General features: G+C 44.1%; 1 protein-coding gene and 1 pseudogene across 1 annotated transcript; both read left to right on the top strand.

The window, feature by feature from the left end:
- The first annotated feature begins 2,673 nt into the window (after nt 1-2,673).
- On the top strand, nt 2,674-6,031 carry LOC147882136 (uncharacterized). Its single transcript, XM_087402012.1, has 3 exons — nt 2,674-2,719; nt 4,227-5,391; nt 5,525-6,031. The coding sequence occupies exons 2-3, from the start codon at nt 4,261-4,263 to the stop codon at nt 5,783-5,785; spliced, it is 1,392 nt and encodes a 463-aa protein (XP_087258138.1). The 5' UTR covers nt 2,674-2,719; nt 4,227-4,260; the 3' UTR covers nt 5,786-6,031.
- Nucleotides 6,032-6,410: 379 nt separating this feature from the next.
- LOC147882135 (ABC transporter F family member 4 pseudogene) lies at nt 6,411-8,287 on the top strand (annotated as a pseudogene).
- The last annotated feature ends 4,884 nt before the right edge of the window (nt 8,288-13,171 follow it).

The raw sequence follows: 13,171 nt of genomic DNA, 5'->3' as shown, positions 1-13,171 counted from the left end.
TTGATTATCACAGTGTATTCTTGTTGGATTTGATTCATCAAAATAATATATTTTTGACAATAGTCTTCTGAGCCATATAGCTTCCCAAGTCTCACAAGTTTTGAGCTAATTTGCAAAAAATTATCCATGCCCCCTTTTTTGAGAGAATATTCTCAAGGGTAGTCCTTAGAGGGCCCCAAAATGAGCTCCAAATTTCCCTAATGCCTGTCATTGACGGTAGGCTTTTTTGAATCTTTTGTAAGTTTCAAACTCTATTCCATGGGAGTGGCTGCAATCTTGCAATTTTCCATATGAAACTATTTCAAGAGACTGTCAACATACTTTAGCTGACTCATGACGGCGCTGTCTGAATCTGTCCAGAACTCAATAACAAGACAATAGTGCATAAGTCCAAGATCTTTCATGTCGAACTCTGTAGATAAGTCTTGTTTCAACTTTTTGATGAAGCTATCATTGCTTCTAGTCACAATTAGATCATCTACGTACAAAAGTGCAATAGTAATTGGTCCCCTTGAAATTTGTAGTGGAGAGTATGATTGGGATTGGACTTCATGTATCCCAGATTAGCAAAATACTTGTTGATTCTACTGTACCAACTTTTGGGTGCTTCCTTTAAGCCATAGAGACTTTTCTTAAGATGGCAAACCTGATTCTCTTTTCCTAGTTCAACATAACCTGGTGGTTGTTGCATGTAGACTTCCTCATCTAGATAACCATTGAGAAAAGTGTTCTTGACATCGAACTGGTACACATTCCATCTGCTCAGTGTCGCTAGTGATATTAAGAACCATGTGGAATCCATTTTTGCTACTGGAGCATAAGTCTCATCATAGTCCTAACCATATATATTGCTGTGCAAATCCTTTTGCCATCAACCGAACAGTCATTATCTCTAGAGATGTAATCTTTGATGATGGAAAACCTCAAATACACAGGAGATAGACACATCGATTACACAGTCATCTACAGAAAAGGTTGATGATAAAGAGCAAGAATTACCAGAAGCACCTCGAGAAGAGCCACAAAAACTCAGACGGTTTACTAGGGAAAGCAGACCACCTACTAGATTGACATATGCTCAGAAAGGCAAAGCAATTCAGGTTGAAACCACCAATTATGTGCTTATACTACCATCATGGCTATAGAAGAGCCAGTGTACTTTGAAGACGGAGTTGACAAGCAATAATAGCAAATTGTGATGAATGAAGAAATGGAAGCTTTGTACAAGAATAATACATGGCAATTATGCGACCTTCCACCACAAAGTCAATGAACAAGAGCTTGCAGACATGACCAAAAGAAGTTGCAGTAGACAACAGAAGTGAAGAGTAGCTATGTGCAGTTAAGCTGAAGTACAAGCTACAAACAAAGCATCTTGGACTGCCTAAAGGACGTGCAAGAGCCACTTGGGCTACCCAAAGAGCTAGTTGGAGTAGTCATGCAAGCAATCTAAAGGAGCTCCAAGCAAGGGTTCCCCACTATGTTGCCAGTGTTTGTGTACTCCGTCTATGAATAGATGAAGGCACACCAACTCTAGGATACACTTATGAGAAACAAAAACATGTGAAAATTGAAGAGCGTAGGGGGAGGGGGCAGAGGTAAAAGTAAGAGGGAAGCACTAAAATGTAGGGGTAAATGATCCCAGGGAAGGAGTGAGTAGAGGCCACAAGTAAATTTTTTGGAAATTTTTGACCAAGTGGCCAACCTGGGAGAATTCTCATAATGAAGGTTTGGAGCATTGTTAGCCAAGAGCTCTAAAAGATCAATGGCCATGGTTGGTGCAATGAAATCTAATGCCTAAAAGAGGCACCAAACATGAGAGAGGTAGGGGCAGTTTCAAGAGTGCAAGTCTCAAATGAAGGAGAAGGTGTAGTAGCTCACACAATTTGCAAAGAAAGTGTTTAGGGGTTAAAAGAGGCCTCGCGCTACATAGGAAGCAACCTCAATGCCTACAAGTATAGAGCCATTGGATCGTGTCATGATGGACATGGTATAATGTGCCACGTAGTTCAAGAGCTGAAAATGCCTACAAAGGGATATAACGAGCTGTTACACTCCAAGGCCCTAGTTTCCCTTTTAGGGGACATGGATGAGGTTGGTTACACACCAAGCCTTAGATGCCCGCTTCAATGCGCCTCGACAAATCAGATAAAAGATTCAAGCTTGGCGGGCACCATATCCATACACACCAAGCTACAGACGAGAACCACTAAGGGGGAGCATTCCATGCAATCGACGCCCTCTTTTCATTCTAGATTGTGCGGGGGAGCTCCCTTGCCCAGTTCCATCCGTTGGGAGAACCAGCCAATTGAAAGCTTGATAAATGGAAGTTTGCAGGGGTGGTAGCGAGGTCTGTAACTCATTTCCTCCACTGGCGGTGTGTGAACCCCTGGAGGGTGCCTCTACAAATCATCACTTCCACCCGCTACCCATGAGAGGAGATGGGTGCAGCCTGGGGCGGTGGTGTGTAATCACCTTGAATACACACCACCATATCCCAACATCAAAGCTTATGGCATTTGGCCCAACCAATGGTGGAGACATTTCATTGTCGTGAGGGAATAGCCTGGCAGCCCGCGTGTACTTGTCGAGGAGGTGCAGTTTTGTTTTGAGAGCCGGCTTTGTTGTGTGAGGCGCAGCCAATGACCTTTTGGCATGTTACAGGGTGCCCCTCAAGTTTTGGGTTACTCGGGTGTGCACTGTGTAACCGCCCTAAGAGGTGGCAAGAAAAAGACATATGGGATTTTGATCTTTTGGTCTTTTAATTGAAGCGTTTGCATTTGTGGGCAGTCTGCTATTGCTCATGTGCCCCATTGCTCTGCATAGCAACTGCTTTTCTGTTAGCTTCCGATCACTCCCAACACCTCATTTCTCTTCTCTCCTCCTCCCTCCACTCCTAGAAATCGCTCCCTCCTTCGTGCCTTGCTCGGTTCCGGGCTCGATGTCCTTTCCACTGACCTACTGGCCCTCCTCAAAGCCGTTGGACTCGTCTTGGGACCCATCTTCCTCTACCTCTTCGTTGATTATGCCTCTGGCAATGTATACAATTGCAAGTGGTCATGTGAAAGAGAACACAACATTTGCAAACGGCACACAACAAAGCCTCAATGGCAGCGAACATAAGCATTGGAATTTCAATGTTCTAGAATTCAGAACCGAATCACAGCAAGAGGGTGAAGAAAGGCACTCGGAGAGTCGGGACAGAGCCGAAGAGGAGGATTGTACGTTGGAGGCACAAAACGCACAAAGCTATTAGGAAAAGAAGCAAACCAACTGGTTAAGAAACGGAAGGTTGGAGGGGGGGAGGAAGAAGAAACTAGGGGAGGCCAATCAAAGAGGAGGAAGAGAACTGGTTGGGCAACGAAAAAGAACCTGTCGAAGCCTGGAGGTCAATCGGAGAGGGGGAAGGAAGAAGTCGATGATGAGGTCTCACGGAGAAAACTTATATCAAGACCATTCGTCTATAAATCCCCACCTTGTAGTATATTAATATGTGAAAAGCTAACCTTGCTCTATATTAATACGTGAAGGTAAAAAGCTAACCTTGCACTATATTAATACGTGAAGTTTTCAAATAAAAAGTCTTTACATCAACGATGCAGATCAAGACACATGGATGAAGTCTTTACGATCAACGATGCAGATCAAGACACATGGATGAAGGATGGCTCAAGAAACCCAAACACCTCTTAAGGCTGCCTATCGTAACCAATAAAGGGGAATCGACGCCCTCTTTCATTCTGGAGTGTGTGGGGGAGCTCCCGTGCCCAGTTCCGTCCGTTCGCTCCCCCATGCCTAGTTCCGTCCCTTGGGAGAACCAATTGTAAGCCTGATAAATGGAAGTTTGCAGGGGTGGCAGCGAGGTCTGTAACGCATTTTCTCCACCAGCGGTGTGTAAATCCCTGGACGGCGCCACTGCAAATCATCACTTGCACTCGCTGCCCATGAAATGGGTGTAGCTTGGGCGAGGGGCGGTGGTGTGTAACCGCCTTCAAGAATACACACCGCCATAGCCCAGCAGCAAAGCTTCTGGCATCTGGCATTTGGATGGAAGAGACATTTCATTGTCGTGAAGGAATAGCCCGGGCAGCCCGCGTGTACTTGCCGAGGAGGCGCAGTTTTGTTTTGAGAGCCCGCTTTGCTCTGTGAGGCGCAGTCAATGACGTTTTGCATGTGGTAGGTTGCCCCTCGAGTTTTGGGTTACTACCGTGTAAATGTCCTAAGAGGCGGCAAGAAAAAGACGTATGTGGGCACTCTGCTATGGCGATGGAGAGAGTGGCTATGGCGGATGGCACTGATTCTCTTACAGTGGGAGCCGACACTCCCTCCATAGATACTCTCCCCGATAATGTCATATCTTTGATCTTGTCCAAGACAAACACTGCTCGGAATTTAGTTGTGGCTGCAGCCGCCTGCAGGCGTTGGCGAGCTTGCGCCGCGGCGGTGCCCTCCCTGTTGGTCTCTTTCGAGGAATTTCGTTTGCACTCGCGGAGATACGACGAAGTTGAGTATGAGGAGATCGCTGACGCCTATTGCAAGTTGCTGAAGCGGTGCTGCGGCCTTCGGGAGCTCGCTATTGAAGGCATGTGGTGCATCGACGAAGATTCAATCGACATCGCCTGTGGGTGGTTTCATCGTTTTCGCAACTCTATGGATTTTTTCGACTTTGAGGGGAAGTTCCTCATCAGTGACCAGATTCTCAATGCAATATCAATGTGGCCTAGACTCACCAGGCTGGAGTTCTTGGACCCTGACGCTGATGACAGGCCGGGTTTCACTTTCTATTCAAAAATGCACATTACACCTGAGTGTTTGCCGCTTGTAAGTCTTCGGAGATGTAAGCTGGAGAACCTAGATTTGCAAGATAGGGATTTGGAGGGTCTGGTAGAGCTCTGCCCCTTCTTAGAAGATTTGGAGGTTGTTCTTGGGCATGGTCTGGTTTCTCCAACCCTGAATGCTGCGAATTTGCAGCGTCTGAGAATTTTGGCTATTAAGCCTTCTCTAGGCAATCGAAAGACAAATCATTTAGATCATTTAAACGATAGTTACCTGCCTTCCCTTCGTTGCCTTCGAATCAATTCACCTAGGTTATGGTCTCTCTCAGTTGATGGTGTGGAGGAAGTGCATGCCGATGGGAGCATGTTAACAGAGATTATTGCGGGTTCATACTTCAGGCCTGTTTTCAATGCCTCGCCTAAATTGCAGAAATTGAAGATGGCGCGAAAGGGTTGGACGGTAGGCAGCGTTCTTGATTTTTTGAGTATGGCAAGAAATGCTCATGAGCTTGGCATGTGCGTGTCTTTAGACAGAATAGAGCCAGTAGCGTTCTCACACATTTTGGAGGAATTCACAGAGCTGCGGTCCCTGGATATCAGTTTTGACATGATTAAGGTTTCTTATTCGTCCTTGAAGCATCCTATTCTTTTCAATGCTGAGTGGCTGGAAAAAGAAAACCATATTTGATAAGTTTCATGTAAGCATTGCAGAATTGTTTCTGATACTCTTGTTTGGTGTTTTCAAACAGGCCTTGCGAATTGGAGGTGGCATTGAGCCTAACAAAGGGGTGCTATTGAGGAAAGTTTCTGTTGTTGCTGACAGTGGTTGTGAGGATTGCATTACCTTTCTTTCCAACATTCTGGAATTCTGTCCACTGTCTGGTGTGCAAATACATTTGATGGAACGTCCCATGGGTATCTTCTGTACCCAACTCCTGAAGTTGCAAGCAGAGTACAACAATGTGACCTTCAGAGTGGATTGTGAGAGCAAGCCAGACTTTTTTTATTAACCTTTTTGGCATGGCTTAGTGTTTTGCAACGAGTATCATTGCAAGACATGTTAGAGATTTTCACGTTTTCTATAATATTACTTTTGTAAAAACTGTCATGCAATTTAGATGATGCTACACATCTCTGTTCGAAGGGTGCACATTAGGCTTTCATTCCAACGAGATCTGCTGCTATAGGTCTATTATGGGCAAGTTCTCGATGTAGTGAAGCTTCCCTAGATACCTTTTAAAATCACTTAAGACCCAATAACAGGTGCGGGCTAAATTTTACGGAATGGAAGAGTACATCAGCTGTTGCCAGTTGGTCTTAGTTTGTCTTGGCATGTTTGTTAGCACTGGCTCTCCTAGAGACAGTGCTTAAGGATCGAATTGGGGAAAAGTTTTGTGATTATTCTTTTTTTGGGAAATTTTTAAAATTCTCCAGCTCAGACCTTTTAGCACTTGACATGCCAAAAGCTGGAATCATCCAGCTTCCCACATTCATGGACACACCCACCCTGGTCGCCTCCCCTTGCCTCATCACCTCCTCTTAGCTCCCGGTTACCAAACCAGAAGATTTCCATTCTGTCAAAGGCTGGGGTCGCTTGTAACAAGATCTGAGCCGTCAGATAAAAGATTTTGAGGAATGGGAATCTCCAAGCTGCCCAAAATCACTGCCCAGATTTCCAGAATAACACGAGGCAAGCTTCCCTTGCCTTTGACGGCTGCGAAAGGGGAAATGGCTTGCGGGCTGCCCACCCGCTCGCCATTTTACGAGGGGGAAAGGCGTCCCCCTTCCCTTTCCCCACGCCTTCACTATCCGGTGGTGCTTGCCTCTAGAGGTGCTATTGTCGATGTACGCTGCCTGTCCACGCCTCATAGCTCTTACCCTGCCGCAACTCCGGATGACATGGGGATCTCTTCCGATAATGTGGAGAAAGACGCACTACTGACGCTTGCTGTTCTATTCCAAAGCTTTGAGCCGAATGATCAGAAAGAAAAACTCTGCTACTTCGCCACATTTCATTCCATCATCCGATCAAGTGGAACAGTGCCTCGTGGGGCTTTCGGACGTTTCGCGATGGAGACCATACACAATCTCTCATCCCTGAACAAGACAGCACCTCCATTTTCCTCTCACGGACTATCCCGAGCGTGTGCCAAAAGACGTGCGTTTCGAAAACTCAACAGGGTTTGCCGCCATGTGTGACGAGCCAGCTGCTTGATTCATCGAATTGGCGATCGGATTTACAGGACGCACATGCATACGCGAGGAGAGTCCACGATGTACAACTTCTCGATCTGCGACTAAGAAAGAACTGGAAGGCTTTCGGCAAGCTTCACAAGATGAGGGCAGACCAGAGAGCGGGAACGAGCTTTCCAGTAGCGGGGCTTTACAATGTAGAGACGGAAGCCTTGGCCCAGAAAAAGTACTCACTCGGAGTGAGGGTTGTGGTGTGGTCGGATGAATCTAGTGGTGGGAAAAAACACTCGTGGTTGTGTCACACAGTCGGGATTTCCTAAACTTTCTAATATCATCCATCTCCATGATGAAAAGCTGCACTACTACCACGGGAATTTTGATGCATTTGAAGTTGGGTATGAGCAGAAACGCAAAGAGAACAAAAAAAAATATGATATCTATGAAAAGCAGTTGAAGTGAAAATAGAGTGCAACAAGACGAAGTGAAGGACAGGGCCAAGATGGTCGCAGGGAAGGAAGCTTGTGCAAAAGGGAAAGGCAAGGCTGGTGGGGTGGACGATGAAGAGGCAATTCAAGAAGCACCCAGAAAGTCGAGAGATTATAGCATGGAATTTCATTTCCCTGAGCCCACAGAGCTAAAACCGCCCCTTCTTCAACTCATTGAGGTTAGTTTCAGCTATCCTGGTCAGGAGGATTTTGCTCTTAAGGGAATCCATTTGGGCATAGATATGGGCACATGCGTAGCTATAGTTGGCCCTAATGGTGCCGGTAAATCTATGCTTCTAAACTTACTGGCATGAGACGTGCGGCCTCTAGAGGGGGATTCTAGGAAAAGCTAGAAACTCAGAATTGATCGATATTCTCAGCACTTTGTTGATTTGCTTACAATCGATGAGAGTGCCGTCCAGTTTGTCTCCAGACCAAGAAGGCCCAAGTAAGCATGAGGGAGTCCGTGCAAAGCTGGGAAAGTTTGGCTTACCTAGTCATAATCATCTCACCCCCATTGTGAAGCTGGATAGAAGGCACATGGTTTAAATTACTGTGATATCCATGGCTCGGCCTCATATTCTGCTTCTAGATGAGCCCACAAACAATTTGGATATGCAGAGCATAGATGCTTTAGCAGACGCCCCACATGAATTTTTAGGTGCAGTGGTCCTACTGAGTCATGATTCTCGTCTAATATCTCATGTATGTGACGATGACGAAAGGAGTGAGATATGGGTTATGGAAGATGGTCGCGTAAGAAAGTATGCAGGTAGCTTTGAGGAGTACAAGATTGAGTTGCACAGATAGATACGTGTCGAGGTTGATGAGTAGGTTTTGTTGAATAGAGCAAGGTTTGTGTTTGGAATTCTCTATGTTGAATTATGATAATAGCCCTGGTATTGTGTCAATGGACTTCTTTAGCTGCAACTAGCAGCTTGCCTATCGGTGGTGGAAGTCAACACTCATATTTCATTTCATGATGCCTTCTTGTTTTATTCATTCACACAAATAGTAGCGAGTTAGCCCTATCAAATTCTAGTCAACAATGCCCGTTTTTGCATTAGATTTTCGTTGACGTCAAGAGTTTCCAAAAAAGTATTAGTATGTCGGTTCACTTTTGATATTTAGTTTCTGGATCAGCTTCTCTCAGTCCAAGGCTCTTGTAAAATACTTGTTGTAGAGTCAATGTAAGGATTGTATGTCTGAGGATATCGTGACGAGTGGCGCCAAGTGTGATTTAGCTAGGACTGCGGAGCTCTAGGTAGGAGGTATAGCAGGCCTTGGAAACTTTTCCTTTCCATCTTTGTTTTCGTATCTCTGTATAAATTATACATTTCTTTAAGTAGTTCCTCATTGGCCGCTCATCTTGCATCATCTTCCGGACACGTCTTTATGCAATAGCGAATCTTGTGAGGAGTTTGCTTTGGATTTATTTACATGGAATGTTGTTCTACAGATGGGGCTTCAAAATGTTGAAGGTTACTACAATTCATTGCTTGCTCTGATCTGCCAATTGCCAGAAAAAGTTGTTCTTCTAATTGCAAAAAAAGATGTTCTACCAAAAAAGCTATTTTGCAAAAATATATAATGCTAAAAAGGTTTTCCATCTAAAAGGGCTTTGCTTGTCGAAAGGGCTTTTTACCTACCAAACAGGATTTATGCTTGCCAAACGGGCTTTATGCCTGTCGGTGAAAACATTCTTATCTACTGGATAGAAAAACAAAAAAAGAGAAAAACAGTTTTACAAAAAAAACAAGATTGTTTTACCAACCAAGCTGTTTTGCCAAAAAGAACTATTTTATCAAAAAAGCTATTTTGCAAAACTAAATAGTGCCAAAAAAGCTGTTCTGTCAAAAAGTTGTTCTGTCAAAAAAGCTATTATGACAGTTTTCTTGAAAAGTTACATATCGATAATGTGCCGGCAGTCGTTCCATCCAAGCAATCCCGAATTGCAATAAGTCCTATCTTTCAGTCATGGTTCTTGTCATTTCAAGTATTAGCTTTTATTTATTCTCATTCTTTGTAAATTTTTTGTCATTCTTTTTACTGAGAAAGCTTCTTCTTCTACCTTCATCTAAATCATGGATTTTTTACCAAGTCTATTTATTATGTATTTTTTCATGCTTGTTGAAAGTCAAAGAAATATATACAAGTGACTCTTGTACCAACCAACCCTCGGCCATGCTACCTTTGGGTCTTGCATTTTGTCTCACGAAGCTCTTCAAGGTCTTCATGAAGTGCTCCAGGAAGAACAACCATCGTGCATGTATAGTACTGCATATAGCAATCTCATCCACCAAATGCACTATGAGATGTAGTTGGCTTGTGAGAATAGAACGTGGAAATGTCTCCTCCACTAAACAAACCGCCTCCATTGACATAACTCGAGCATTCTCAAGCGTGGTGGAATCTATTTCCTTTGAGCTCACATACCTAGAAATGAGAAAGTATGCATATTAGCAATATGCATTCAAACTTGCATGGAGCATTGATATGCATCATATTTTGTATCATGTAAAGTACCTCACAAGCTCGCCCATCTTCTTGTAAATACAATCTTTCACGTCCTTCGATGCACTACATGAAATGCTAGTAGGTAGTATGAACTGAACCCGCGAGGAGGTGGTTGATTAGTTGCTTATAGCTATTCACTCACAAATTTGAAAGGAAAAAGATATTATGCACATAAAATACTTACTTGGAGCATCTTGTGCCAATCATGAGATTTCAAGCCATATAATTGCTCTACACCTCTTTTCTTGCTCTTTGTAAAGGCTCCCTTCAAACACCTCATGCATCCAGTGGGAGTACGAATTGTAGTAATAGCGCGCTTCACCGTCGCCATCTCTAGCTTTGATAACATCCACGGTGCACGAGGTAAAAAAACACGCCCATTTGGTCTCTCTTGAGGCCAAGCTTCACGCATCCTCCCTGTGGTACGTAGATCCTCCCTTATGCCTGTTGAATCTCGTGTCCCATTCAAATGCTCCCAAATGGTAGATGCCACATTCTTGAAGATATGCATGGGATCAAGCAGGTGATTGATCTTGAGGTGGGACCAATATGGTAAACGATAAAAGATGGAGTATCTAAACAAAATAAAGTGTTAGCGGGCAATCTTTACTTTCAGCCAATATAGCCAATCTTTACTTCCAGCCAATAGTTACAAACCCTTACCGGCTCATGCCAAGTGGTGGAGGAGTCTTGGAACCGTCCCAAATTCTCATCCAATCTCCCGCAGTGAGTGATTGTGGGAGGACTTCATTCCAAGGGGCAACATATCTAGGATGATCAGGTGGGAGAAATCGATGGTGATTCTCATAGATGACCTTATTCAATACGTCTGCCCGTGACGCAACTAGCGAAGGACCACAAACAGGACATGCATGGTAACCCGATGTAGTGAGACCTGAATAATAGATGCAATTAAGAGTGGAAGGTGGGTTTAGGATGCCACATCCTTTGCCTATTCATAATTAAAAATGCAATGCTTACCTGAACACTCGCCATAGCCTAGGAATTCATGCATCTCCACATCAAGACTGCTTTGCAGTTGAAGTCTCGTGACGAGGGAGGCCTGCTCACATCATGCACCTCGATACCTCTCCAAAGTATCTCTAGCTCATCAATCAAAGGCTCCAAATAAACATCAGGGTTTTTGACTTTATGTTTCCCTAGAATTAGAAGGGACGGCATAACATGTCCTTTCTTAATAGCCATAGAGGGTGGAAGATTGTAATTCACCAATACCACTGGCCATACACTATAAGACGTGCTTTTGAGACCAAATGGGTTCACACCATCCATACCCAATCCAAGTCTCAAGCTCCTAGGTTCTTCCTTGAAGCTTGGCCATGTGTCTTCAATATGCTTCCATGCAGGAGAGTCCGCGGGAGTTCTCCACTTGCCATCGGTTGATCGATGGGAGGAATGCCATGACATGAGCTCTGCAATAGATTTGCACTTGAACATATGTTGGATGCAAGGGATTATGGGAAAATGTCGCAATACCTTACGAGGCACATCCAAGGTTTTGAGATCTGCTCTATATCTTGCCTCTCCACAAGTAGGACACTCTCTTGCATCCTTATGTAGTCCACGAAACAAAACGCAATCGTTGACACATGCATGGATGCGCTTGTAATTTAATCCTCCAAGAGAGGTCACATGTTGCCTTGCCATATCTCTTGAGGTCGGTAGTTTATTCTCCCTTGGAAGCATTTTACACAATAGCCTGCACGTGAAGACCATAAATGAGGAAAAGCATTCGAGTAATTGACCCACTAGCATAATTCACCATGTTTGCAAAATAGACTTTAAAGCTTACTTGAGTAATGCATTCAAACTTGCATTGCTCCATCCATAGATGGTTTGCAAGTTTAGTAACTCAAGGGAGGCACGTAGAACAGAGAATGTGCACCCCTCAAACAGTGGAGTCGATGCTGCAGTAAAAAGATCATCCTGCTCCATGCTATCATCCCTTCCTTGATGGACATATAAATCCCGCACCATATCATCAAACACCTTCTCCTCCACGGCTTCATGAGGTAATGGTGGAGGGCTACTATCACCATCACTCCATGCATTCGTAACGGTCCCTCCTGAGATCCCACCTCATATCGTCGACGCTTCGCCTCCTCACAGCGAGCATAGGGTAACATATGCGGATGTGGCACTGCATCCTGTATCAAATTAAAATGGGATCATAACTCAAACATATGAACACCCATAGGTATCTCAATCAACCTTAACTTATAAACCCTTACCCTGTTTACAGTCACATCCCATTCTCCATACTTTGAGATATGATTGAGTGTAATCCTGCATGCACGATACATGTTTCCTCGACATCGATCACACAGATATTTGATTTTTTGCTCCAACCACATTTCGCGATGGTGGATACGGAGGGATTCATCCTCACTGGAGCTACTTGTTGAAGATGAAGACATCCTACAAACAAACAACCCACCAAATTTGCTCTTCTTCAAATGTTTAATTTAAACTCTGTGTCACATCTGAAGGCGCGTCTAAAAGCACATCTACAGTCGCGTCTAAAGATGCGTCTAAACGCGCGTTTACACAGTGTATTTAGATGCGCCTATAGACGCGCTATTAGACGCGAGCATAGACACGGCTTTTAAACCTGCTTTTTAGCGCGCTCGCTTTGCTTTTCTTCACATTACTTATACTTCGCGCGGCTTGCTTCCTTCCTTATTAGCAGATCCATAGTTTCGACGCTTAAGAGGAAGGCTCCCATACTTACTTCCAAGCTTACACTTAAGAGGAAGGCACCCACAAGCACGAAGAGGAGAAGGAATTAGCAATGTGAGGAAAAGGTTTTATTAATTTAGGTTTAAAACCAGGTAGCATGTCTAAGAACATGTCTATAGGTGCATTTGTATTGTGTAATAGGCGCACCTATAGATGTGTTTTCATAGGACAGATGCGGTAATATAGGTGTTACACACATTTTTTGGGTGAAAGTCTCTATTTATAGGACGTCTTCATCGTCAAGAAGCACCTCTAGTGAGGATGAATCTCTCCATCTCCATAATCGAGAAATGTGGAGGTTGGAGCAAAAGATCAAATGTATGTGTGATCGCTATCAAGGATGCATGTATCATGCACGTACAATTACAATCACTCTTATTTTGCAATATGGAGAGTGGGATGTGACCGTATACATGGTAAGTGTTAAAATGTCGAGGTTGA

This window comes from Dipteris shenzhenensis, chromosome 30, assembly GCF_047967505.1.
Source record: "Dipteris shenzhenensis isolate YYH24624 ecotype China chromosome 30, Dip_SZ_1.0, whole genome shotgun sequence".
Taxonomy (NCBI): domain Eukaryota; kingdom Viridiplantae; phylum Streptophyta; class Polypodiopsida; order Gleicheniales; family Dipteridaceae; genus Dipteris; species Dipteris shenzhenensis.
The sequence above is the reverse complement of the archived record's forward strand: the minus strand, read 5'-3'. Positions and strand labels throughout refer to the sequence as shown.